Source organism: Camelus dromedarius, chromosome 10 (genome assembly GCF_036321535.1).
Source record: "Camelus dromedarius isolate mCamDro1 chromosome 10, mCamDro1.pat, whole genome shotgun sequence".
In the NCBI taxonomy this organism is placed as follows: Eukaryota; Metazoa; Chordata; class Mammalia; order Artiodactyla; family Camelidae; genus Camelus; species Camelus dromedarius.
In genome coordinates, this window is record NC_087445.1 from 3035024 (window position 1) to 3060368 (window position 25345).

The 25345-nt window shown below is 40.9% G+C and overlaps 1 protein-coding gene across 6 annotated transcripts in view; it reads left to right on the plus strand.

Moving 5' to 3' along the window:
* Positions 1 to 25345, plus strand: part of FANCC (FA complementation group C) — a 182042-nt gene that overhangs the window by 130310 nt on the left and 26387 nt on the right. For all 6 annotated transcript variants that reach the window (XM_064490110.1, XM_031447204.2, XM_031447206.2 and 3 more), the window contains 2 exons: positions 6816 to 6980; positions 21745 to 21901. In XM_064490110.1, the coding sequence (XP_064346180.1) occupies positions 6816 to 6980; positions 21745 to 21901 (322 nt within the window). The remainder of the gene's footprint in view (positions 1 to 6815; positions 6981 to 21744; positions 21902 to 25345) is intronic.

The following is a 25345-nucleotide window of genomic DNA, read 5'->3' on the forward strand; positions in this document are numbered from 1 at the left end:
ATTTGGAAGGGCTGCCCTGGCAATCAGTCAAGACCTAATGCTTAGTGTAATGCAGTCTGGAAAGTATTGCGTAACTCCGACCGAAGTTGGATTTTCACACTCTGGCAGTCTTTGGCCAAAAGAGGGAGCCTTGAAGGCTGCGAGCACTTTGAAGCTTTTCGGAAGACTCACTTGGCCTGCTTGCATTTTGGTAGAACCAAGAGCTACCTGTTTAAATGAAACTTTAGAATGTTTCAGGAAAGTAATCTTGGACTTTTTTCAGCCTGGTTGAGATACAGTCTGCAGCCCATAAGTGCCAGTACTTGATAAATGCCCTTCATGCTGAGGTCATCTCTTTCACCCACCCAGTCACCAGTGATAGTCTCTGACCCATCAGCCTTTCTCTTAAGATAATGAGAGGAAAGTTGTACTTACAGGTCTTTCACAGAGGAGGACTGATGAGTCTAGGCTGTAAGAGGGCAAGATCTCCTCCTATATTTCAGAGTTCTGAATTTATTAGGAATGCATGTAACTCCCAGGTGTATTTTTTTAACTTCTCAAACATTCATAGAGTCCTTACTCTTTGCAAAATATATAAACAAGCTCCTTTTTTCTTTTTTTAACAGACGTACTGGGGATTGAACCCAGGACCTCATGCTTGCTAAGCATGTGCTCTACCACTGAGCTATACCAGCCCCCAAAGTATACAAACAGAAAAGCATTCTACATCACACACAAGCACAACAACTTTCTCCTCCCTTATCCTACCCACTGAGCTTGTATATCCCCAAAATGTAAGGTTTTGTGTTTTTTGTATTTTTTTTTTTTTACAACTCAGGCTAAATATATCTTTTTGTTAACTTAGAAGATGCACTCAAAAACACATGAATTAATTTTAGGTCTAAAACCACCTAGATGGTGAGTTAGAGAAAGATGATAGAGCACTGTGGAAGATAAATGCTATTGAAGAGACCTCAATCATTTTGGAAAGTGGTAAAGAATAAGTTAGTTTTAGAAGGGGTGAATATTTGAGGAGAAAAGACAGTGTTCACACATAAGAAGAAATCATTGTGTAGTTCAACAAAAAAAAAATTATCTTTTTGAAAACTTTACTGTTGATTATCAAGAAAATAATACAGCTCAACTAATAATTCATAGGAATTAATAAAAATGTAAACCTTAAATGCAGTTCTATCATGCTTCCATAAACTATTCAGATTATCATTAGAGATTGATACCTAGTTGCGGGGACTGCTATTAAAGGGTAGAGCAGTGTTTCTCAGACTTCAGTGTGCATAAGAATCCCCTGGAAGAATGTAAACAGATTCCTTGGCCTCACTCCCAGGGATGCGGATGCTGCTGATTCCAAGCACCACACGTTTAGTAGCTCCGATGTGGAGAACATGAACAGATTCTGAAGACTAAAGTATAAGACCTATGAGGCATAGCAGCTCCCATAGTTAGTTAGGAGATTAAAATGAAAATGTGATGTAAAAAACTAAATCAAATGATGAACTGAGCACCCAAATGTCCTAGCATTCACTAAGCTCCTAACTTCTAGAAATGACAGGGGAATTTTAGCAATTAAATATTATAATACTGTAAAGCAAAGGAGGCTTTTGATGACCCACAAATTATGAGAAGGGCTTAAAATAATAGGTAGTGGGATATTTTTTTAAGGCAAATATCACAGCCCAAAAAGGCTTGCAAGACAGACTACTTCAAACAGTAAGGGTTACTTTGCAAGTGGATTAAAGGAATAGGGGGGTACCTGGAAGCCAGCAAGATGCTTGTTGGACTACTGCAGTAATAGTAGCCAACTGGCTAGTCCCTCATACACTCCTCCTCTTTATCCACTGTCCCCAAACAAGAGACAGCAGAGGTGTCCTGTTTCCAACAAGAAGGAGGGAGAAACCTTTGGCGGATAACAAGCACCAAGTGGCTATCACCTGCCAGCAGTTTGGGGGTGCTCTAATGCCCCGAGTTTATTGGCAACGCCAACCAGCACTACATCCTGACCCTCCCAACAAGTACTGGAGGGGGGCTGCATGGAACAGAGCTTTCTTGGAGAGGCTAATGTGGAATCCCAAATTCCAGAAAGAGCAAATGAACAAAAATCACCAGATAGTTGCAGAAAGTTGACACCATAAGGAAAAATGAACCAAATGTAACAAATAGAAAATGCAAATTTACCAACTATATGCCTTCCCTAGGATGAGTAAATGGATTTTTTTTTAAAAAGGAATAATGAATTGTATTAAGAATAGTAAGAGAAACGATCATATCCTTGAAATACAAGTAAGCTGTTTTTCCCTAAAGAGGGGACTTATGGGGGAGGGGGAGAAAATCCAGTAAACAGGCTGAATAGGAGATACAGCTGAATAACGGACACTGACTTCAAAGATTGAGCTGAGTAGTTCTCCTAGCATACAGTATGAAAGGACAAAGAAAAGGAAAGTAAGAAAAGTTTTTAACTTTTTTATACAGTGATCAAAGCGGGATGTCAGGGAAGATAGTGGATTAGGAAGTACCAGAAATCCATTGCTTCACCTAGACAAAAATTTTAGGGACAGAATCTGTCTGATGTAACTATTTTAAGACTCTGTAGTCTATTTGAAGATTTGCAGCTTTCAGGGTAATGCTTGGCCAGTATATCGTGGCTAATTTCAGCCATTATCACGGTGGAGGTTACCCATCACCAACCCGCAAGACCTGTGGCAGGCAGCTCTACCAGCATTCCTAGATAGGCATGCCAGGAGCAGGGTGAGTAGTACTTGATGAATTTTGGTGTGTAGTATCGAAGGGGAATATGTGCAATTATGTGAAGAGGCTATTAAAATATTCCTGCCATTTTAAACTACATATCTATGTGGAGTTAGACTGTCCATATAGTTCAGTCAAAATAATGTATTGCAACAAGTTGAATGCAGAAGTAAATACAAGAATCCAACTTTTCTTTCAGGCCATATAGGAAAGAGATTTGCAAACATGTAAAAGAGTGCCACTCTTTTCATTAAATATTTATTTGTTTTATAAAATGTATTATTTAACAAAAAAGGTTATTCATGTTAACATCAAATGGATTTATTATTATTACTTCTAGTGAGTTAATAAATATTTTAGATACCTGTTTTAATTTCAAACTTGATAAATACCGATATTGATAACCTCAGAAACAAAAGCTATTTGGTGTTCCCAGTAATTTTTAAGAGTTTAATGCTGTTTGAAACTCAAAAAGTCTGAAAACTACTGTACTATACTGAAGATCACAGTAAGCATTCCCCATTTATGTACGTTACTACTAGCTTTTTAGTGCCTGACTCTGAAGTATATGCTGACAGGCAGAGCTCACTAGATATTGAAGGAAATCAGACTAAGCATATAGCATGAAAAGTAAAAACCAATAATAATAGAGAAAAAGATTATTTATAGAAAGGAACATCTAGAATAAATTAATATCAGTGTCCCTATTAAAATAAAGGGTAATATATCCATTAAGCAAGAACAGGATGCTATTTTTTTAAAAAAGAAGAATATCCAGAGAGTGAAAAAAACAGTTTTTGGAAATTAATAGAGAGTGATAATGGAAAACATAATAAAAGATTGGAAGATAAAATTGGACAATTCTTTCAAAATCTAGAGCAAAAAGACCAAGAGATGAAAAAAAAGAAAAGAGAAGAGAGAACTGTAGTTCAGTATCCAAAAATCAGAGTTCCCAGAAAGAGAACAGAGAAAAGAATGGTAGAAAATCATCAAAGAAATAATTTAAAAGATCTTTCCTGATTTAAGGTCCACTGAGCGTCCATCACGATGCATAGCAATGAATGCATACCAACGCACATCAATGTGAAATTTCAGAAGGAATATCCAAAAGCTTCCAGGAAGTTAAAAAAAAAAAAAAAAGACTTCTATAAAGAATCAGGATTCATAATAGCATGGGATTTTTCAAGAAGGTAAAAGACAGTAGACCCACACTGTCACAATTCGCTAGGAAAATTACCAGAATTCCGTACTCGGCCAAACCATCAATCAAGTGTGAGAATAAAATAAATGTATTTCCAGACATGCAAAAGTGTCAGGTACTTTACCCATCATGTACCTTTTCTCACATACGAAGAATGAACCAAGGAATAAGAAGATATGGGATCCAGGAGAGAAGTGAAGGAAATCCCCAGGGTGGAGCTCCCAAGATTACTCAACAGAGGAAGTGAAAAACAACCTGTCCAGGTTGGAACAGGTCAGAAGGTTCTAGGAGAAATTTCCTTAAGAAGATGAAATGGTAGAATATCAGATATGTTTGAATGTATTATGAGGAGATTACATACATGGATAAGAGTTTGGAGTTAAAGTAATAATCAGTGCAAAAAAACAAAAAAGAAGCAGACAAGCCAAATAATAGTCATTAAACCCAGGCAAAACAACGTACTGAGTATCTAAAGAATGAATTAGGCTTCAGAGTGGTTGCCTCTGAAATCAGAAAATGGGAGTGGGAGTGCTTTTTCAAAAGCTACTGTTTTTCATGCACTTTGAAGAGTTATTTAACTCTTCAAAGATATGTAAGATAGTTGTATCTGTAAATTTGATAAAAGTAAAGAAAGTTAAACAACAAAAAAAAAACGCCCGACTTCCTTCTCCCCTCCAACATTCCCTCTGGTCTTGCTGCCTTGGCCTCTGGGTTGTACTCAGCTACTCCAGGCCTCTGTGTTTGCTTTACGTCTGTCTACAACATTTTTCTCCAGGATACAAATATGGTTTGTTTATACTCCTCCTTTAGATCTCTGCCTTCACACTCCCCTCAGTAAATTCCTGCCCTCCTTAACCCCTTAATGCACTGAACTTTCAGCATCGCACTTGGTGTCATCTGGCATTTCATTCTTTCCATTACTACGCTTTGTCTTTGCTTTTGTATCATGACCATCGCAAACAGCCTCGAATATAGGAAGGGTTTCAAAAAATATTTATTAAATGAATGAATAGGACAGTGTGCACTATTTTAAAATAAATTCACTGAAAAGGAAATACAAGTGGGTAACAAACATAAGTCATCAGTCTCAAAAGTTATCAGAAAAATGCAAATGAAAGTAATGGGATACTTTTTGTCTAGATTAATAAGAAATAAAAATACCCAGAATAATATCAGTGGCAAGAGTAGAAAAGTAAACTGGTAGTCTTTTGGAAAGCAACTCAATATGCAGATACTCACATGGGGGCTTGAGAGGCAGGTGCAAGGATACTGCTGCAGCAGTACTGATGATAGTGAAAAATTAGAAACAGCCTACGTGCCTCTAAACGGAGGCATTGTTAAATTACAGAAGACACGTATTTTTTAATAATAGACAGCAAGTATAAAAAAAAAAAAGAGGAACAGCTATATGTTCTTTATCATGGTTTCATTTGTGTTTCACCAAAAAAAAGCAAAGGCTAAATTTCTAGACTTACGATTATATATGAGATTTAAAGAGAAAATGCTAGAGAAAGAGCTAATAGCATACATCCTAGACTTCCATTTCCTTGATTTCTAGTTATTAATTTATTCATTTAATATCTGTTCCTTGAACTATAAGTAAGGAGTTGTGCCTACATGCCAGGAACAGAGGAGTGAGGAAAAAGCGCCTGCCCTTCCAGAGCTGGTATCCTGGCAGGAAGAAACAGACCACGAATAATAAACAAGCAGATGCATCATAGGTCAGGTGATGAAAAGTTCTCTGAAGGAACGTGAAACAGGGGAAGAGAGATAGGAAGTACACAGCAAGATGAGAGGATTTATGCTATGTTAAGCTCTGCTGGAGCTTTCCGCAGTAATGGACAAATCCTGTGAATTTGCATTGTTCGATACAGTAAACCACTAGTCTCATGCAGCTGTTGGAACTCTTGATATGTAGCTAGTGCAACTGAGGAATGGAATTTAAAATTCATTTCATTCAAATTAATGTAAATTTAAATTGCTACATGTAGCTGATTGCTGCTGGATTTCTCAGCACGTTTATATGGAATGTTCAGGGAACCTCCCCTCTCCCCTTTATGTAAAGCAACATTTGAGCTGAGACTTTTATGAAATGAAGGCGCTAGCCGTGTGTTCCAGGCAGAATGAACAATAGGACCTTTTCTGGAGTAGTTGGAGGCCGGTAAGGCCAGAGCAGAACGGGCAGTGGTAAGAGTTGAAGGAGATGAAGCCAGAGAAACAGGAGGGGCACCACTATGGATGGAGTGCCTTGGCAGCTAATACAAGGCTTTGCTTGTTTTCTGTGTGAGGTGGGAAGCCATTTCAAAGCTTTGAGCAGACGAGTGTAGTGATCTGGATTTTTAAAGAGTTGCTGGAACTGTTCTGTTGATAAACAGTGGGGGTGAGGGCAAAAGCAGGGACTAAGTTAGGAGGTTCCTAACTAGCCCGGGCTGGAGGTGATGGTGAATAAGGGGGTAGTGTTGGAGTGTAGAGTAGTAGTCAGATGAACTGATGATATTAACTGCTGGATAAGACAGGGACATGAGAGAAAAGGAGGAATCTAGGATGGACCTCAAAGTTTGGGAGCACAGAGGGAAGAGAACATTTGGGGAAGGAATTCAAATGTTCTGTTGGGCATGGTGAGCTGGAGGTACCTGTAAATAGTTAAGCCAGTCCTGGCAGTGAGTGATGTTAAAATGAGAACCGCAGCCAGAGGCTTTCTTCCTAGAGAGCTGTGTAAGAATTCAAAGATGGAGTTAGGGTAGCCCTCTTTATGTGAGGGGCAAAGCAAGTGACCTGTCATGAACCTTTTCAGCATAAAGATTTTACAAGCGTTTAAGTATATGTGGTTCTAAGATTTGGGTAATTATTTCTCATTTTATTTATTCCACAGAATGGCTCCTGAACGAGTAAGGTCCCTGTCACGAGTTTGTGTCCCACTTGTTACTCTGCCAGATTTTGAACCACTGGTGGAGGCTCTGCTCACCTACCATGGACAGGAACCTCAGGAAGTGCTCTGGCCTGAGTTCTTTGGTGCTGTGAATGAGGCCTTTTTGCTGTGAGTGATGACCATTTACTTCATCATCCAACTTTGCTTTTCCTTTTCTTAGAATATGTCACTGTGTTGGAGACACAGCTTTCAAACATTCTGGTCTCAGTACCACTTTGCACTCCTAAATATTGAGGATCCCAATGAGCTTTTTTAAAAATATGGGTTCTGTCTATCAATATTTACCATATTTGAAATGAAAACAAAAGTTTATAAAATATTACTTCATTTTAAAGTAATAATAAATTGATTACATGTTAATATAAATAGCATTTTTCAATGAACAAAATAATGACCTTTTCCAAGAAAAAACTGTCTAACAAGAGTGGCATTGTTTTCACATTTTTGCACATCTCTGTATTATCTGACTTAATACAGCTGGGTTCTCATATATGTTTCTGCATTCAGTCTGGTACCATATGTTGTTTAGGTTGAGGTATATGAAGAAAATCTTTTGTTTGGTAAAACTGTAAGTAGAAGTTTGTACTTTCTGCTCAACAGCTTACCATTTTCTGCATCCCCCAGTCCCTGGGAGCCATCAGTCTAGTCTCTTTCTATGAGTTCAACTTTTTTAGATTCCACATAAAGTAATATCGTATCTGTGCTCCTCTGTCTGACTGACTTCATTTAACCTAATACCCTCAAGACCCATCCATGTTGTCACAACCTGTCACAGCAAGGATTTCCTTCATTCTCATGGCTGAATAGTAGCCCATTGTGTGCGTGTTACACACACAGACACACACACACGCACATACACACACACACACACAGTTACTGAACAAAAGTTCATGTGCCTAGTGAGGCCAAACAAACTGAAACTTCAGAATTTGGATCAGAGAGAGATTTATTGCCGGACCAAGCAAGAACAGGTGGCTTGGGCCGAAAACACCCAAACTCTCCAGTGGTTTTCAGGGGAGAGTTTTTATAGGCAAAATTTGGAGTGAGGGCTGCAGGGTGTGCCTTCCTTCTGACTGGTTGGTGGTGAGGTAACAGGGTGATGCTTCAGGGTTCTTGGGCTCGTCCTGAAGCTACCGTCCTCCTCCTGGGTGGGAGCCTTAGTTCCTGCAGCAGAACTCAAGGGTATTGTTATGTGTATTTCTTTTCTGTTCTTACTGCATTAGATGGACTTTCTAGTATGAAATTCAAAAAGCATGGAGCAAGGGGACATCTTTGCCTTAGTGGGCAAAGTTTTGAGTTTCTTACTATGAAGTAAGATATTATAAAGATTTGGTAGATATTCTGTCAATTTGAGGAAGTGCCTCTCCATTCCTAGTTTACTGAGAATTTTTATATTGAATGGGTTTGGATTTTATCAGGTGCTTTTTCTGCATCTATTGATGTGATCATGTGAGTTTTCCTTTTTAGGCTGTTGATGTGATAAATTACATTGATTGCTTTTCAGAAGTTGTACCAGCCATGCATACGTGGGACAAATTCTACTTGATTGTGATGTTTAATTCTTTTTGTAGATTGTTGGATTTTGTTTGCTAGTATTTTGTTGAGATTTTTTGATCTGTGTTTGTCAGATATTGGTCTCTGAGTTTTCTTTTCTTGTAATGTCTTTGCTTTTGGTATTAGTGTAATTCTGGCCTCATGGAATGAGTTAGGAAGTATTCTCTCAGCTTCTATTCTCCACAAAAGATTGTAGAGAATTGATACAATTTCTTCCTTAAATGTTTAGTAGAATTCACCAGTGAATTCATCTAAGTTTGGTGCTGTCTGTTTCAAAGGATTATTAATTGTTTATTTAATTTCTTTTGAGAGATATAGGACTACTTATTTAGTCTGTTTCTTCTTGTGTGAGTTTTGGCAGGTTGTGTCTTTCAAGAAATTGGTCCATTTCGTTTAGGTTATCAAATTTGTTGGCATAGAGTTGTTAGAGTACTCCTTTATTATTCTTTTGATACCTATAAGATCTGTAGTGATGTCTCCTCTTTCATTTCTAGCATTAATAATCTGTGTCCTCTCTTTTTTTTTTCCTACTTTCCAGTTAGCCTGGCTAGTCGCTTATTTATTTTATTGGTTTTTTGGCAACCAGCTTTTGGTTTCACTGATTTTCTTTATTGATCTCCTGTTTGTGGTTTTATTTCAGCTCTGATTCCTGTTTTTTCTTATTTACTGTGTATTGAATTTCTTCTTTTTCTAGTTACCTGAATTAGAAACTTAGATTATTCATTTTAGATATTTCTTATTTTCTCAATAGGTATTCAGTGCTATAAATTTTCCTCTAAGCAATGCTTTCACTGCATTCCACAATTTTGATAAGTTATGTTTTCATTTTCATTTAGCTCAAAATAATTTTAAATTTCTCTGAAGGTTTCTTCTTTGATTCATATGTTTCTTGGAAGTGTGTTGTTAAATCTCCACATAATTGGGGATTTTCAGGTTATCCTTTTGTTGTTGATTTTTAATTTAATTCCACAGTGTCTGACGACAGACATTGTATGATTTCTATTCTTTTAAATTTGTTAAGGTATGTTTTATAGCCCAGAATATGGTCTGTTTTGATGAATGTTCCATGTGAACTTAAAAAGAATATATATTCTGCTGGGATTGGATGAAGTAGTCTATAGATGGCAGTTATATCCAGCTGATTAACAGTTTGTTGCATTCAACTGTGTCCTTATGGATTTTCTGCCTGCTGGATCAGTCCATTTCTGATAGATGGATGTTGAAGTCTCCAACTATGGTAATGAATTAATCTGTTTCTCTTTGCAGTTCTATTAATTTTATATTTTTGACGTAATTTGACATTCTGTTGTTAGGCACATACAAGTTAAGGATTGTTGTATCTTCTTGGAGAATTGACCCCTTTATCATTTTGTAATGAGCTTCTTTATTTCTGATAAGCTTCCTTGCTTTGAAGTCTGCTCTGTTTGAAATTAATACAGCTATTCCTGCTTCCTTTTGATTAGTGTTAGTATGGTATATTTTTCTCCATCCATTTAGTTTTAATCCACACGTGTCTTTATATTTAACATTGGTTTCTTGTAGACAGGGTATATTTGGGTCTTTTGTTTTGATCCACTCCGTCAATCTCAGCCTTTTAATTGTGCATTTAGACCATTGAGGTTCAAAGTGATTATTGTTATCGTTGGACTAATATCTGTTATATGTATTACTGCTTTATATTTGTTAACCCTTGTTATTTGTTCCTCTTTTTGTCTTCCACTCTTTTTTCTGCCTTTCTTGGTTCTAACTGAGCATTTTATATGATCTCATTTTATCTCCTTTCTTAGTGTATTTGTTACATGTTTAAAAAATTTTTTTGATTGCTGTAGAGTTTGCAGTATGCATCTACAGCAAATCCAAATCCACTTTCAGATAACACTATACCACTTCACAGGGAGTGTGAATACCTCATCATAATAAAGTAATCCTGATTCCTCCCACTTGTCCCTTATGTCTTTGCTGCCATTCATTTCACATGTATGTGAGCATGCTTAAGCATATATATACACATAAATATACATAATTGAATATGTGTATTTTTTCCTATCATTGTTTTGAACAAACTGTTATCTCTTACATCAACTAAGAATAGTAAAAATTAAGGTTTTTATTTTGTCTTCAGTTATTCCTTCCTCACAGCTCTTCATGTTGTCCTGAGTTTCTGACCTATATTATTTTCCTTCTCTCTTAAGAACTTCTCTCAACATTCCTTCAAAGCATGTCTACTGGCAACAAATCTCAATTTTCATTTGTCTGAGAAAGCCTTTTTTCTTCTCCACTTTAGAAGGATAATTTCATAGGTACAGAATTCTAGATGGTGAGTCTTTCTCTCTCAGTACTTTAATATATTTCATTTTACTCTCTTCTTGCATGCATGGTTTCTGAGAAATTGGAAATAATCTTATTTTTGTTCCTCTGTAAGTAAGATATTTCCCCCCCTCTGACTTCTTTCAGGATTTTTCTTTATCTTTGACTTTTTTTCTTTTTTTGGTAGTTTCAAAATGATATGCCTAGGCATAGGGTTTGGCATTTATCCTCTGTGTGTTCTCTGAGCTTCCTGGAATTGTAATTTGGTGTCTGACATTAATTGGGAAATTCTCAGTCATTATTGTTTCATGTATTTCTTCTGTTCCTTTCTCTCTTTCTTATTCTGTTACACTCATTACACATATGTTACAGCTTTTGTAGCTGTCCCACATCCCTTAGAAATTCTGTTCTGTTCTTTTCAGTCTTTGTTATCTCTGCTTTCAGTTTTCAAGGTTTCCATTGATATATCCTCTAGATCAGAAGTTCTTTCCTTAACGAGTTACTAAGCCCATCAAAAGCATTCTTCCTTTCTGCTGCAGTGTTTTTTATCCAGCATTTATTTTCGGTTCTTCCTTAGGATTTCCATCTCTCTGCTTACACTGCTCATCTGTTCTTGCATGTTGTCCACTTTATCCATTAGAGGCCTTAGTATATTCATCACAATTGTTTTTAATTTCTGGCCTGATAATTCCAACATCTCTGCCATGTCTGGTTCTGATTCTTGCTCTGTCTCTTCAAATTGTGTTTTTTTCCCTTTTGTTATATCTAGTCATTTTTTTCTTAATAACCAGACAAGATGTATTAAGTAAAAACAACTGCTATAAATAGGCTTTTGGTAATGTGTTGAGGTGTGAGGGGAGGGAAAGTGTTCTGTAGTCTTATCATTAGGTCTCAGTCTTTTAGTGAGCTTGTGCCTCTGGGCTATGAACTTCCCAAGTGTTTCTCAGTTTTTTCTTCCTTTTACATTCCTTTAGGATGCCTAGAGCTGGCTGGAAGTGGTTATTTGCCTTCCTGCAGGTCAGACTCTGATCATATCCCAGCAAGTTAGGCTGTGGCTGACTAGCTTCCCCCGAGGACAGGCCTTACTAAGAACAGAGTACTTTGTTGTATTTTTAAATGATTCCTTTTCCCCTCTTCCTGCCTAAAGCAGGAGTGGCTTTTTCTCCAGTATTTACTGTGAGAACCTGGTTGGGGCTCCTGGAGGTCAGTCTCACAGTCCTGTGGGGGCCTTCTCTCTGACAGAGTCCACCTGGAGGTTTTAACTCTCTGAGTCGTTTGCACCGAGCCTCTAGCCATTCGCCAAGCACAGTGCAGTTTTCCTACCCAGCACTGGTTCCTGTGGTGGTTTCTACTTGTGGGTCCCTGCTCCAGTAAGCCATGATTCCCTGTATTCACTTACCTGTTATCTCCAGTCTTGGGGGCCAGGGTTTGCCCTGTGTCTTCCCCCTCTTAAGAATGCGAGAAGAGTTGTTGATTTTTCAGTCTTTTTTATGTTTTTTGTTTTTTCTTACTTTTGTTAGTACAAAGTCGTGACTGGCAAGCTCCTTACATACAGAACAGGAAATAAGAAGTCTCTATATGGTGCATTTTTTAATACGTAACTACATTACTGTTATTATATCAAAAAATTGACACTGATTCCTTAGCAACACCACAAATTTAGGCAGAGAGCAGAGTAAATTCTCCTGGTGGTTTTTCTGGAATGACGAGTACAAAGTCTACACATTGCATTTGGTTGGAAGGTTTGGAAGTCTCTTTCAATCTGTAGGTTCCCAGTCCCTTTTTGGTTTTGTTTTGCAAAGTATTTGTTGAAGTAATTTTGTTGCTTTCCCTCATTTTCATGTTATAGAGCATTGTACCATCTTGAGTGTGATAAAGGGTGCAGTCACCTCCTCAACCCTCCACTGACTTAAGATGCTCCCTTAATCAAACCGTCATCCCTCAGTATCCACAGGGGATTGGCTCCAGGACTCCCATGGATACCAAAATCTATGGATGCCCAAGTCTCTCATATAAAATGGCAGAGTATAGTTGGTGGTACAGTCCGCCCTCCTTCTCCACGGGTGCAGAGCCCATGGGTATACAGAGAGCCGACTGCACTTACCTTCTGTGTGCGTTTCTGCCTGTCTTCTTGTTTCCTGTTCCTTCTTTGGCCTGTTGTATAGTCACCCACAAGTACGACTTTGTTGCAGTGACAGTGTCTTTCTAGTGTGCTTAGTATACAATAGGGTTGTTCCCCCTTATTTCTCTTCTTTTTCAGGGTTTGCCTGGCAATTCCTGATTATTTTATCTTTCAAGTAAACTTTGAAACCAATTTGTCAATTTCCAGAAAAGTCAGGCCATGTTATTTGCAGGGAGGCTCGTGTTAAATATATAGATTAACTGAGGGAAACAGGCAGCTTTATGATGTTAAGGGTTCCTGTCCACCTACCCAAGAGCACTTACATCTTTCCATTTTGTTCAGGTTTACTTTTATGATCTTAAGGAGTCTTAACATATTTTCCACATAAAGATTTTAGAGATTTCTTATTCCTGGGGGTTTATTTATTCATTCATTCATTCCATAATAAGTGGAACCGCTTCCCATCTTCAAATTGTCTTTTATTATATCATTACATTTGGAAAATGAATAACCTCAAAACTGCCATCCTTCTTTCAGAGGAAGTAGTTACCAGTAGAGTATTTGTCATTTTCCATACATAACTCTTAAAAACTAGGATGTATATTTTAATTTCACTTTTTATAAAATGTTATCTAGGAATTTGTGAAGGTAAGATTTAGAAAGAAAGATAGAAAGTTAGATTCTTAGATTTTTTTTTAAAAAAGATGAGGGCATAATTTTCATGGTTAAAAATACAAAGTCTTTTTTTCTGTCTACTCCAAACTTACGTCAAAATTTATCCAAGAGTCTGAATTTTCTAAGAAGTCTGATCATTTATTATTGCTACTTAAGGAAGATACTGAGTAATAATCAGTCTGAAAGTCTGTAGAATTTGGTGAGTGTGCCTCACACGCGTGTGCCCTTCACATCATTTACCCAAGTACAGGCTGCAGGTGTTTCACACTCCAAAGCATTTTTTCGGAGTATTTATTTTTAAGTAAAACTGCTCTTTGGCGTTCACCTTGGTAGCTCTGTTCTGGTTTATTTAGCAATACATTTTTTATCAAAGAATATGGTCTTAGCAACCTGTATTTCCAGTCTTGCTTTCTCAACAAGGGTTGAATTAAAGAGAAAGAGAAGGGGAACGCCCCTCGGCATCCTCTGTGAAACCCCACAAAGCTGTTGCAGAAATTACTGGCGAGAAGGAGATGCACTCAGAGAATAGCCACCCTTATTCCACCCGCAGTGCTCAGACGGACAGCCGAGGGCTGCAGCTCCATGAGTAGGCCTGAAGTCCTTTGCTATTTATTTTACTTGTGATAGCATGTTCTCCCTCAGCAACTAATAAAATTTATTTGGTTTGGAAAATTATGTCTGCTAATCCGTAGGGAACAGACTGTCCAGAAATGCTGGGTGGTCTTCAACTTGTCCAATTCCTATGGCTTCAGCTCAGCAAGTTCCCCAAACAGTGGCGTAAGGGCTGGAGGCTTTCCATGGACACTTTCCCATGGACAGAGCATCCCAGCCACATGTTGACACGGGGAGGTTGATTCGATCAGTCAGTGCAAATTACCACCCCGACACCAGCACCCCCTTACCCCCGGCCCCTTGAACAGTTCCCCAGATGTGCTGCGTGGTCATTTAGAAACCACATACTTTCTGTGACCGATGTGCCCTGCCCTGTGTTTAGCCTTCCAACTATTTGCTTACCACAGTTACCAGCGGAATTTCATCTGGTTTACAATTGGCTGGGTGTCTTTGGCTTTAGCTTCCAAATACAGTCATGTATTTTCAGAAATGGGCAGCGTGTCTTCTTTTAAACAGCATATGCTTACCCATCTCTGCAGTTTAGGTAACCCAGAGGAACCTTATAATTTCTTGGCCTAAAAGTCAAGCCTGACTTCTCAAGTCTATCCCTGGCATTGCCACCTGCAGGCAACAGATTGCGTAAAACCTTTCTGGGAGGGCTCCTGCAATTCCTTCATAAGTATATGGAGTACAAGTACTTCTGCTTGACATGTCCTCTAAGGTAAATCTAAATCCATTGCTTCAAAAATATTGGGAAGTTTGACGACTGGATGGAGAATTTTTTCTGCACGCTGGAATGAATGAGCTAGTGAACAAATGAAAGAAGGAATGGGTGCGTGACTGACTGACCAACTGACCTCACAGGCTGGCTGGGAGTGTTAAAACACGCTGAGCATACAGTTATAACTTGCAGACCATAACACTTTTCAGAGTTAAAAGAGGTGCCTGTTACCATTATGGTGGGAAGCAGACACAGACTTGTCCTCGGCACACCAACGTATTTAAATGGGTGCAGTGCCTACGGTATGTTTAGCACGGTGCCTGGCACCAGGATAAACACTCAGTCACTGTAAGCACAACGCTGCTGTTATCATTGTTGTTGACTTTAATAATTATTGTATTATTTTTGATAATGTTTTATTAGGTTTTCTTAGGCTTGTCTCTTCTCCTAATGAAATTACGACTGAACTAAGGCCAGATATCAGCTAAATTCCCATTGCTGAAAAAACTAATACAGCCTTCAACGATGCTTAATAAGAAAAAAAAATTACAAGAAAAATCTGACCTTCAACCAAGCTTCATGTTTTGTTTTTTTCAGCTCAGATAAGAAAGATCAGGCTTTCATTGTTGTCAGGATAGGTGAACGTCTAAACGAGGAAAGGCTAGTGTAACACCAAGGACAGAAAACCAGCAAAGCACTAGGAGCAACCACAACTCCCATCTCTAGCCATTTATTGAGACTTCCTAACGTCACCGTTTTTTTCTTTCTTTCTTTTTTTTTTTTTTTTCTTAATAAGATACGGTCACAAAATTAGTCACTAAAAAAATTACTTTTCAAGTAAAAACCCTGCTGGTGTTGATTTGAAATAGACATTCCAGTACGTTTGGGTTTGGACATTTCCTTGCCTGGTGTTGCTGCTCTTTGCTTTGAGAAGTGACTTCTCTGCACTTAGCCATGATAACGATGGTACGGTTTCCTCGAGTTTGATGTACTTCTTAGATCGAGTTTTCATGGGAATACACCTTTGAGATGTAGTAGAGACTATTCTTTCTAGCTCCTTGGAATTAAATAGTTCTCCAGAAAAGTTGGTCCTGATTTTGGGGGGCTTCTCCGGCAGCCCAAGCAGCCTTGATCTCTTTCTGGTTGGAACACTGCCTGCATTTGTCTCAAGTGAGGAAGCTCTTTGCTCTCTCCTCTGCATCTCAGACAGCGTTAGAATACATTCCTCGCTGATGGGCACCACCCTCATCAAGAACTTTCTTGCAAAGAATTGAATTCCACATTCTGGTTTTGTATTACAGCTATAAAAAAAATGGAGCCAAAATTATTAATAAGCAGCTGGACCAGTTTCTTTACATCCTTCCTCTTTTTGTAGATGATGGAGCACACGACTAACTCACTACATTGAGTGGTTGGGGAAACAAAGTATGTTTTCTTTAAATGTCAAGGAGACATCTGTTTAAAAGAACCTAATAGTGGGAGATGTTGGACAAAGCAGTGTCCTGTCCAGGCTTCTCCTGCTTTGGGTCAGAAATTGTTACTGAGACTCTTAAGATGTTCTACATGAAAGAACAGACCAGGAGCCTAGTCCTCAGTATATTAAAGGAGAAAATTATAATGTATTACTCGTAAGTCCCAAACACCCTATCATTTTCCTAAAACAGCTGTAATGCGGAAAATGTCCTGTGATTATTAGGTAGCAGTTTTGGAGTGCCAGGTTTTTATCTCAACCTGTTTTTCTTGAATTCATCATTTTGATCAGTGTCCAGGCTGGGTAGACAGAAGAAGTATAGATAAAGTAAGGAAAGGCCAGCCTTAGAGCGTCTGTGACTCTACATGTTGAAGAGAATGAAACTTCTCGCTGTTCCTAAAGACATTTTTTTCTTTATTTTGCTTTATTGGCTCTTTAAAATCCCCACAGAAATATACATATTCATTTTATCAGGTCAAACAATACAATACAGAAGTACATACAGAAAATGTCAATTATCCCCTCCTTATCACCCTCCAGTACTTCTGGTAACCATGCCTTATGCTCTTGCAAACATATAGAAATCTATATAAAACAATTTTCTCTCTTTTTTAAGTAGCTTTTTTATAAAAAAAAAAAAACAAAAACAAAAACAGCATCACACCATACACATGACTCTGGAACCTGCTTTTTAACTAGCATGTCTTGGGTATTCCTCAAGAGATATAGATCCAGCTCATTCTTATAAAATAGGAACATATTCCCTGATATGAATGGACCTTAATTTATTTAGCTATTTTGCATTCAAGTTGTTTCTAATTTTGTCTTTAAAACATCGCTGCAGTCAATATCCTGCAAGTAATGCCTTCATTTCTGCCATTCAGATTCACAAAAGCATAGTTATGATGGCCAGGGATATGTATTTTATAGTTTACTAGGTGGTGTCACATGACTTAACCAGAAGGGCAGAGCCACTCCCTGCCCCCTCCCCCCCCCCGAGGACAGCCGTCCCCTGTGCCTGCCTCAGTGCTGGGTGCTGTCACTCACCTGAACATTTGCTGATGTGAACGTGAAAAATGATACCTCCTTGGAGTGTTAGTTTACCTGTCTTTACTATTAATAAGGTTGAAAGTCTGCATATTTTTATTGGTCATTTATATTTCTGCTTTTATTATTTGCCTCCTTTTTTCCTGGTTTTATTGAGATATAATTTACATTCACTGTAATGTAATTTTTTATTTCAAAACCAAACTGGTGCAAATTTAGAATATTGTGTAGAATACCAATGTGTTGGTCCAACCAAATTTTGTTATGCAAGTATATTAAGATCATATTGCTTTGGTGATTCCTTCATCCAAGATTAACTATTAAGAGTTAAGTCTTTGATGTTTTAGAGCAAAATCAGTTTTTTGTTAATAGATGATTCAAATACTAAACATGGGGTCTATAAATTTAATCATTCACAACAATTAGTAGAGTGTGCTCTGAATCAAGGGAAATGAAAAGACAATTGTTAACACACTCAGTTTTTTAAACTTTGAGACTAGAACAAAAATATAATGTACTTCCTGACTTCAGTATAGAACTTATGTAACTCTTACATAAATTTATAACTAAGCAGTATCTTTTAACTCGGATATTCGATGGAACTACCTTTTTACACCAGCTTCCTTTTACTTACATTTATTCATACTTACCTGCTGTCCATTCTCAACAGCTAGTACCTCTGTGCTGCTGGGCATCGCTCAGCCACTGTGACCTGATGGGAGACATCACACTTCATGCACACTGCTGCTCAGAGGGCGCGGGAAGGGGGCCGCCTCTGAACTCTCACTGAAGTGAGAAACTTTTCTAATGATGTACGTCTTTATGTCGTATGGATCCTGAAAAAAGATCAGGTGTGATGAGAGCAGGTCAGAAGACATCCCTGTTTGGGAAGGGAGGAGCCTCTGCGGTCTGTTTCTTCCCTCTGCACCTCAGAGCTTTCCTGCCTCGGGGGCTTTCTGGCTCTGAGACAGAGGCTACAGACACCCTCCCTCACTCCCAGAGGATGTTCTTCCTCAAGAAAGCTGGACAGAAATCCTTCCCCAGAGGTCTGTTAATGTGGCTGAGATCAGCGGACAGCCTGGACTTTGAAAAGCCTTCCCTAGGCACTGAAGAGAGCAAACACAGAGTCCAGGCATCTGGCTCCCCCAAGAAGACTGTCTGCTCTCACCCCAGGCCAGGCCCCCAACTTCTGAGCCGCACTGCCCACTCTCCTGCCCACAGAGTGGAGAGGCTTCTCTGTGACCTGGGGCTGAGGACCAGCTCCGGCATCGGACCTCCTGGGTTCCAGTCATAGCTGCGAGCCCTTGGTTCCTCTCTGACCTCAACTGCCTTGTCTGTAAAATAAGGGTAATACTGGTACCTGCTTTGTAGGGTTGTTGTGAGGATGAAAATACAAGTGAAGTGCTTAGCGCTTTGGTCATCCCTTAACAAATGGCCGCTGCTGGTCCTTCAGCCTCTCCCAGTCCTCTGCATCTGGCCCATCAGCAGTCAGCCTTGAGGAGCACACAGGCCACCACCCCTGTGTGGTGGCTTCTTGGTGTCACTCCCAGCGCAGCCATCCCCCTGAAAGCCTGTCTGCAGTGCTGGCTGCACTTCCACCTCTTCTCATGGGCTCCGCCTTAAGCGTCCATCGCCCCACCTACGCTCTGTTCTTGGGGAGGTCACAAAGGGCTCCTGATGCCCTCCCCGTGTCCTCAGCCTCTCAGCAGAGTTGGTCAAGCCGGGCCTGCCTCCTCCTCCTTGGTGACACTGTTCTCTGCTTCTGTGTCTCCTGTGTGTCCAGCACTCCTTCTGTGTGCAACTCCTCGGCCTCCTCCTCTACTTGTGGAAACTCCTCAGGACACAGACCTGGGCCCTCTTCTCTCCCCGTCCAGACCTCTCTCCCTCGGAATTCTCCATTCCCCTGCCCCTCCATGCCAGCTGACAGCTCCCTAACACATCTCTTTAGCCCAGACCTCTCCCCAGAATTTCCAACTTGGATAATCAAGGACCTATTTCGTATCGCTGTTGGATTGTGCCTTAGACATTCTAAATTCACATACCCCAAACTGAGCTCTTAGTAAGTCCTTCACAAATCTTTTCTTCCCTTCTTCCTAGCACAGTAAACGCTCAGTCCATCCATCTTGGAGCTCAGGAAACGTGGGACAGCCTTGATTCCTCCCTCCACTTCACCACCTCTCATCAAACTCATTGCCAGTGTCTTGATATTACTGCTGAAATACATTCTCTCTCTGTCCTCCAAGGCCGCCCAGGTCCAAGCTAGCACCCGCTCCCCCGGGATCCTGTGCCCGCTCTAGTCTCTGCCCTCAGCTCTCCATGCAGCAGTCAGGGTGATCTTTGAAATGTAAATCAGATCCTGGCAGTCTGCTGTTTAAAACCTTCTGGGCCAAAAGAATCCCAGAATAAAATTCCAAAGCTGTACTTCGCCTCCGGTACTGCGCAGCCTCATCGCAAGTACCTCTCCTTTGCTCTCCGCGGCTTCTCTCCCTCTGATCTTGCTCTTCCCTTCCCGGCTTCCTCCCCTCTGCTAGAGGGCCCTTCCTGCCACCTAGCTAATCTCTAGCTAAACTCAGCTGGAGAGACTGTCTCTGGCCACCCGATCTAAATTGGCCCCCCTGTTACTCGCTTTTACCTCAGCCTGTCCTTTTCCTTCATTGCCTTTATCATAATTTGGTGTATGTCTGTGTGTACACCTACCACTGGGCCCTGAACTGCCAAGGGCACAGATTAGGTCTGCTTTGTTCCCAGTTGTTCGGCCTGCACCTGGCACACTGAGTGCCACATGGTAAGTGCTTGGTCATCTTCCTTGAATGCGTGACTGCAGCTCCTAGCTATTGAGTATGACAGGGGAGGTGGCATGGGAGGGGCAGCCCAAAGCACTCATGCCACAATAGAGGGCATCCATAGTGTGGCCCCAGGACGTGCTGGGTGACACGAGGTTGGGGCACCATGGCAGTTCTTCCCTGCCAGGTGTGGGGAAGGGAGGGAAGAGGGTCCAGCATGACTTCTCAGAAGAGGTGACGCTCAGGGTGAGAATGGGAGAGCAGAAAGAGGGTCAGATGCAAGGCATCCTTTCCTCCCTTTCTCCTGCCCTTCTGCCTGCTCCTGTGACAGACCTCACAACGCTTCAGCTTCTTCTAGTCTTATCCCAGAGTTAATCCAGGACAAGGTCTACAGGAGTTATGCTGAGGGAGAAGAAAAAGAGAAACCACTAGAAATTGCTACCCTGGGTCTTGCCTGTTCATTTCCTGCCCCTGTACCCATTCCCTGGGCTCTGTGCCAGCTCCTGCAGAGAAATGGCCCTGAAGTGATGGTGCAGGGAAAGACATTGAAGGGGTTATGGGGTAATGGGGGACCTTTGTGCCTCCAGCTTTTGTTTTTCTTATTAAAAGCAGTAAACATCTTTGGCAGAACCTGGAAAGCACTCTGCTGCCTGTGATGCCATGGATGAAGGGGCAAGCGGCCTTGGAAAAGCAGGGCCGAGAGCAGAAAGGCAAGTGTCACCAGGCCAGACTAGGCCCAGTGCTTGCAGGGCGGGCCCCGTGGGGGCAGCCCCGCTGCCCTCCCACTGGTGGCTCAGAGTTCGACAGACGTCCGCCTCATGCTCCCTCCCAGGAGAAGCAGAACCCCTGGTTGACTGACCTGGCACAGGAGGAACCTCCAAATACATTTTCCTATAGAAATGTAGCTGCACAAAATTAGAGTTATAGAGTATCACGCTGTGGATCAACTATGAATCAACCAGGCCATAACCACCTTTTATGAAATTGATACTGCAGAAAATTTGCAACAGACTTAACGAGTACAGCTATTAAATATTTACCGTGTGTCATGAACTGTGCTAATCACTGTACACGTGTTGTTATTGCATTTGATCCTTCTGGCAACACTGAGGGAGAGAGGCCCATTTTACAGATGAGTAAACTGAGGTTTAGAGGTTAAGTAACTTTCCCAAGGTCATGTAGTTAGTAAGTGGGGGCCCTGGGACTCAAACCCAGGTCTGATTCCATATTTTAAACCATCATGATATACTTTCAAACATAACTATTTCTTAAATTAGGGACTGCATATACCTGGCTATCTCAATATCATTACTGTTTTTAATCTCTCTCTTTCTTCCATCACTGTATGTTTGTTTGTCCTTTATGAAAGCATTTTTTTTTCTAGAGTTGAAGTACAAGCATATTCACATTTTGCAAATGGGTACTTGGTAAAATATTCATTGATACTATAAATATTAACTGCTTATGACCATGATGGAAAAAAAGGTCACAGATTGGGTTTGTTATTGCATTCAGAACTTTCCTAATCTTTTTTCAGTAACTCATTTCTATTTAAATTTGTGTTCATTTCTTACTGAAAGGAAGAAGATTTGTCTCCCCGTGTCAGCTGTACTCTGCCTCTGGCTTCGGCACCTTCCCAGCCTTGAAAAAGCAGTGCTGCATCTTTTTGAAAAGCTGGTCTCCAGTGAGAGAAATTGTCTGAGAAGAATCGAATGCTTTATGAAAGATTCATTGCTGGTATGTGCTGGGCTTTGATGGAGAAAAATCCTTTAAAAAATTGCTAGGTATCATTTCTTTTAGTCAGCTCAAGGGGGAAAAATGTAAACCAAAGAGCAATTGGCACCTTTTAGAATAGTCTTCTATCTACATTTTATTTTTCAAATACCTAACGTAGGGGCTTTTCTGCATCCTTGGAAATGTGCTGGAAATAGGGAGAGATTTAAGATATACCGTAATCACAAGAGTTGACATTTGGACAACAAACCTTCTAAAACAGTATTTTGCCTTCCACATGAAAAGTAAGTTTTAAAAAACGAAGATCTTATTAATAGGAGGACCCTATTAACAAAGAAAAGCATTCAAAAAGCCCTTCACTAGAGGAAAAATAAAATACTTAAAGGAAACAAAACAAAATACCTGAAAAATGGTTAAAACAACAAAAACAGCTAAGAATTCCGTCGGCCTTGAAGCCCCCTGCACTCAGTGGCTGCCCACCCCCTCTCCTCAGGACCTCTCAGGCCTGGGGGCTGGCCTGGCAAACCGGCTCGCTGCCTGATCCAGTGTCTGGGGGCCATCCTCAGAATCGGAGCATTTGGGGTGGTTTCTCTCTGTAGGAGGCAGCTCTGGAATTTATGTGCATTTTTGTAAGACCGGGAATAAAGACCAGTGCACTCTGAAAAAATGGTTTTAAAGCTACCAGAGGTGTCCTGCGCCTGGGGCGACTGTCGGGACCACGGGAACCTCCGTGGGCTCTAACAAGTTCCCTCACTGGCTTTCCTAACCTAGGGGAGGCGTGGCAGGGATTTTCTTCCCGTTGCACCGGTGGAGAAAGTTAGTTCAGAGAGAGATGGGGGAGAGCCCGATCCGACGCTGGTGGCCCGGATGCCGGGCAGGGGAGGGTGCCGGCCCTCCCCGCCGAGCTGAGCGCCGGGTCGGGGCGGGCTGAGTCTGTGCTTTGAGTATACACAGCCCCCACCTCCCCGAAACCTTCTGTTTGTTTAATTCAGTTAGAACTTCCTGTTTCCTTGCTTTTTTCCTCTTTCACGTTTGAGGCTGTGTAAGGGAATCCTGAATGAGTCCGTTGCCTTCTTCCTGCATCCCGGTTCTCTTTCGGGGTCCTGATCATTCCCCGGAGGCTCACTCGTGTGACCGTCCACGCCCCTGGTTGCCGTCTCCCTTGTTTTTCGGCTCCTCTTCCCTTCCCATCCTGGGGCCTCGCAGGTGCCTACCGACGGTGCTGCAGCGGCCAGCAGCCCTGCTGCTTTCATGTGCATGTGGGCTGGCACAAGCCGGACCCGACTGATTGAGAAGTTGACCGTGTTTGATAGAGAAAAAAGGAAAGGAAATAAACAGAAAGCCAGGGAGAGCCCAAAGAGAGATATTTACAGGAAAATTAGCACTTCACCATTTACAAGAGTTGCATAGTAAGGTGAGAAATAAGAATGTCCCTTATGTAAAAATAATTGTAATAAAATTCAAAATAAAGATCTTTTAGAAGCCCCTGCCAGCCCATTCAAAACATTACCTTTAACTGGTAATAAATGCAATAAATTTATCAGGTAAATTTGTTAAATCTTTTTTTCTAACTGATAACTAAATTATGCTGTAATTTAATTTTCTCTGGTCCTCTTTCAATGGCAAAATATAGTAACTGAGCTATTTCCTTGCTTTCAGGGTTCTTATTAAATTTTCCTTAAATCTCTAACCTATAGAAAAATTCCAGTTTCACTGACCTCTCAGTTGGCGTGATTCTTCTCTGAACCTCCTTTGCGTCCTTTGTACCTATGGCCCTCGGGCTTGCGAGGCACATCAGTAAACACAGAATGTTGTTGGGTAGGAGAGAGAGAGAAAGAAGGCATTCGCTTTAAACACCGCACTGTCTCCAGTTTATGGTTTAAAATAGTTTTGAAGTCTGTTGATTTACAAAAGCGTTTGTCAAGATCCTGTGTGTAGAGATTCAGAGCTTCCATTATGGTTAAAAGGGGACTCCTGAGGGTGTTATTTGGTTTAATTTATTGTGGCACTGGCAGGATGTGACCTCTCTGCGCCTTGCAGTTCAGGGAGGTTAATTATAACACAGAGCTGCAAGTCCTTGATTGGCGTGGGCCTGCGGTGCCAGAAAACCAGGCGGGCTGGAATAAGCTTGTGACGTGGCTGAGTGATTAGAAGGGTGGCCTGGAGAGCCTGCTTCCTAATTGCATCATCTGACTCACTTATCACAGCACAGCATCTTGTGCAGGGACAGGGCCACGCAGAGCTGTCAGAGAGACCTTGAAGACTCAGATAGCACAGGGCTGCTGTGTTTTCCTCCAGAAGAAACTTGATACCTATTACAGTAGAGCTGGATTCTGAGAGTAGTTAAAATGCGATGGTCTACATAACCTGTGTTTTATATGGAGCACTGTTAATTATGTTCCCATCTCTTGGGACTACCCAGAAGTAGCCCTGGAAATTCTATAGTTACCAGGATGTTGCAAAAAACAAAAGATAAAAGTGTGGCACAGGTTGAGCAGAGTGAAATGATCTCCCCAAATGTTCTTTGGCCTCTGAGGGACGCAAGGCCTGGTATTTTCCATTAAGATTATGTATGAATTCTAAGGCACTAATCTAATAATCACCTGAATTCTAAATGCATTTTGAGTTCTAAAATAAAAGTAAGTTTACTTTAGGGATTCGCCCTTTGGCTTCTATGGACTGCACCTCCCCTCAAGTACATGGCTACATGCCATATTTGGTGGCTCCTAAATAAATCAAGGCGTTAACCTCAGTTTGTCATCTACTGAACAGACTGACACTTTTCAAAAGCAGGCAGTCTCGGGTTTCCCTTGACAGAGCAGGCAATGGAAGACCATAATCCGACGCTTCAGGCCTGACCTTAAAAAGTGATGTCACCAAAAAGCAGTGAAAGCCACTTGTTAATTATGCAGCTTTCTTGGCACCGTTTGGTTTCCCAAGGCTGGCCCCTCCTCAGAAGGGTGTTATGTTTTCCAGTTACAATTGTGGTTGTGGAGCCCAAAAAGCTATTGTTTATATTCCACGTTTGAATGAGAAGTGCTGGCTGGGTGGCACTGTGCTCAGCTGCCCTGCTGCATGCCAGGGCTGGGATAGGCCCTGGTTCCCATGCCCTCCCCGGTGCTCCTTTGCTGGCCGGCCCCACATGCCGCCTGGCCCTCCAGCCGGGTCCAGGGGAGCGGCTCCCTTGCTTTCACAGACTTGCCCGTGAAAGAGCAGGGGAGCGGGGCAAGAGCTGAGTTGTGGTTTTGTTTATTCAGATTTTAACTCAGAAAACACTCCTGGTATTCTCTTTATAGCTCAGTTAAAATTAGTTCTTTCTCTTGTCAGGTATACCTCAGTAAAGATAGGGGGAAAATTAGTTCTTGATCTAATAAAAGCTTAAAAATAACAAACATGCAGATACCGCAGCGTCCTCCTTGACCTCCCTGGTATGAGATAAGATGCATT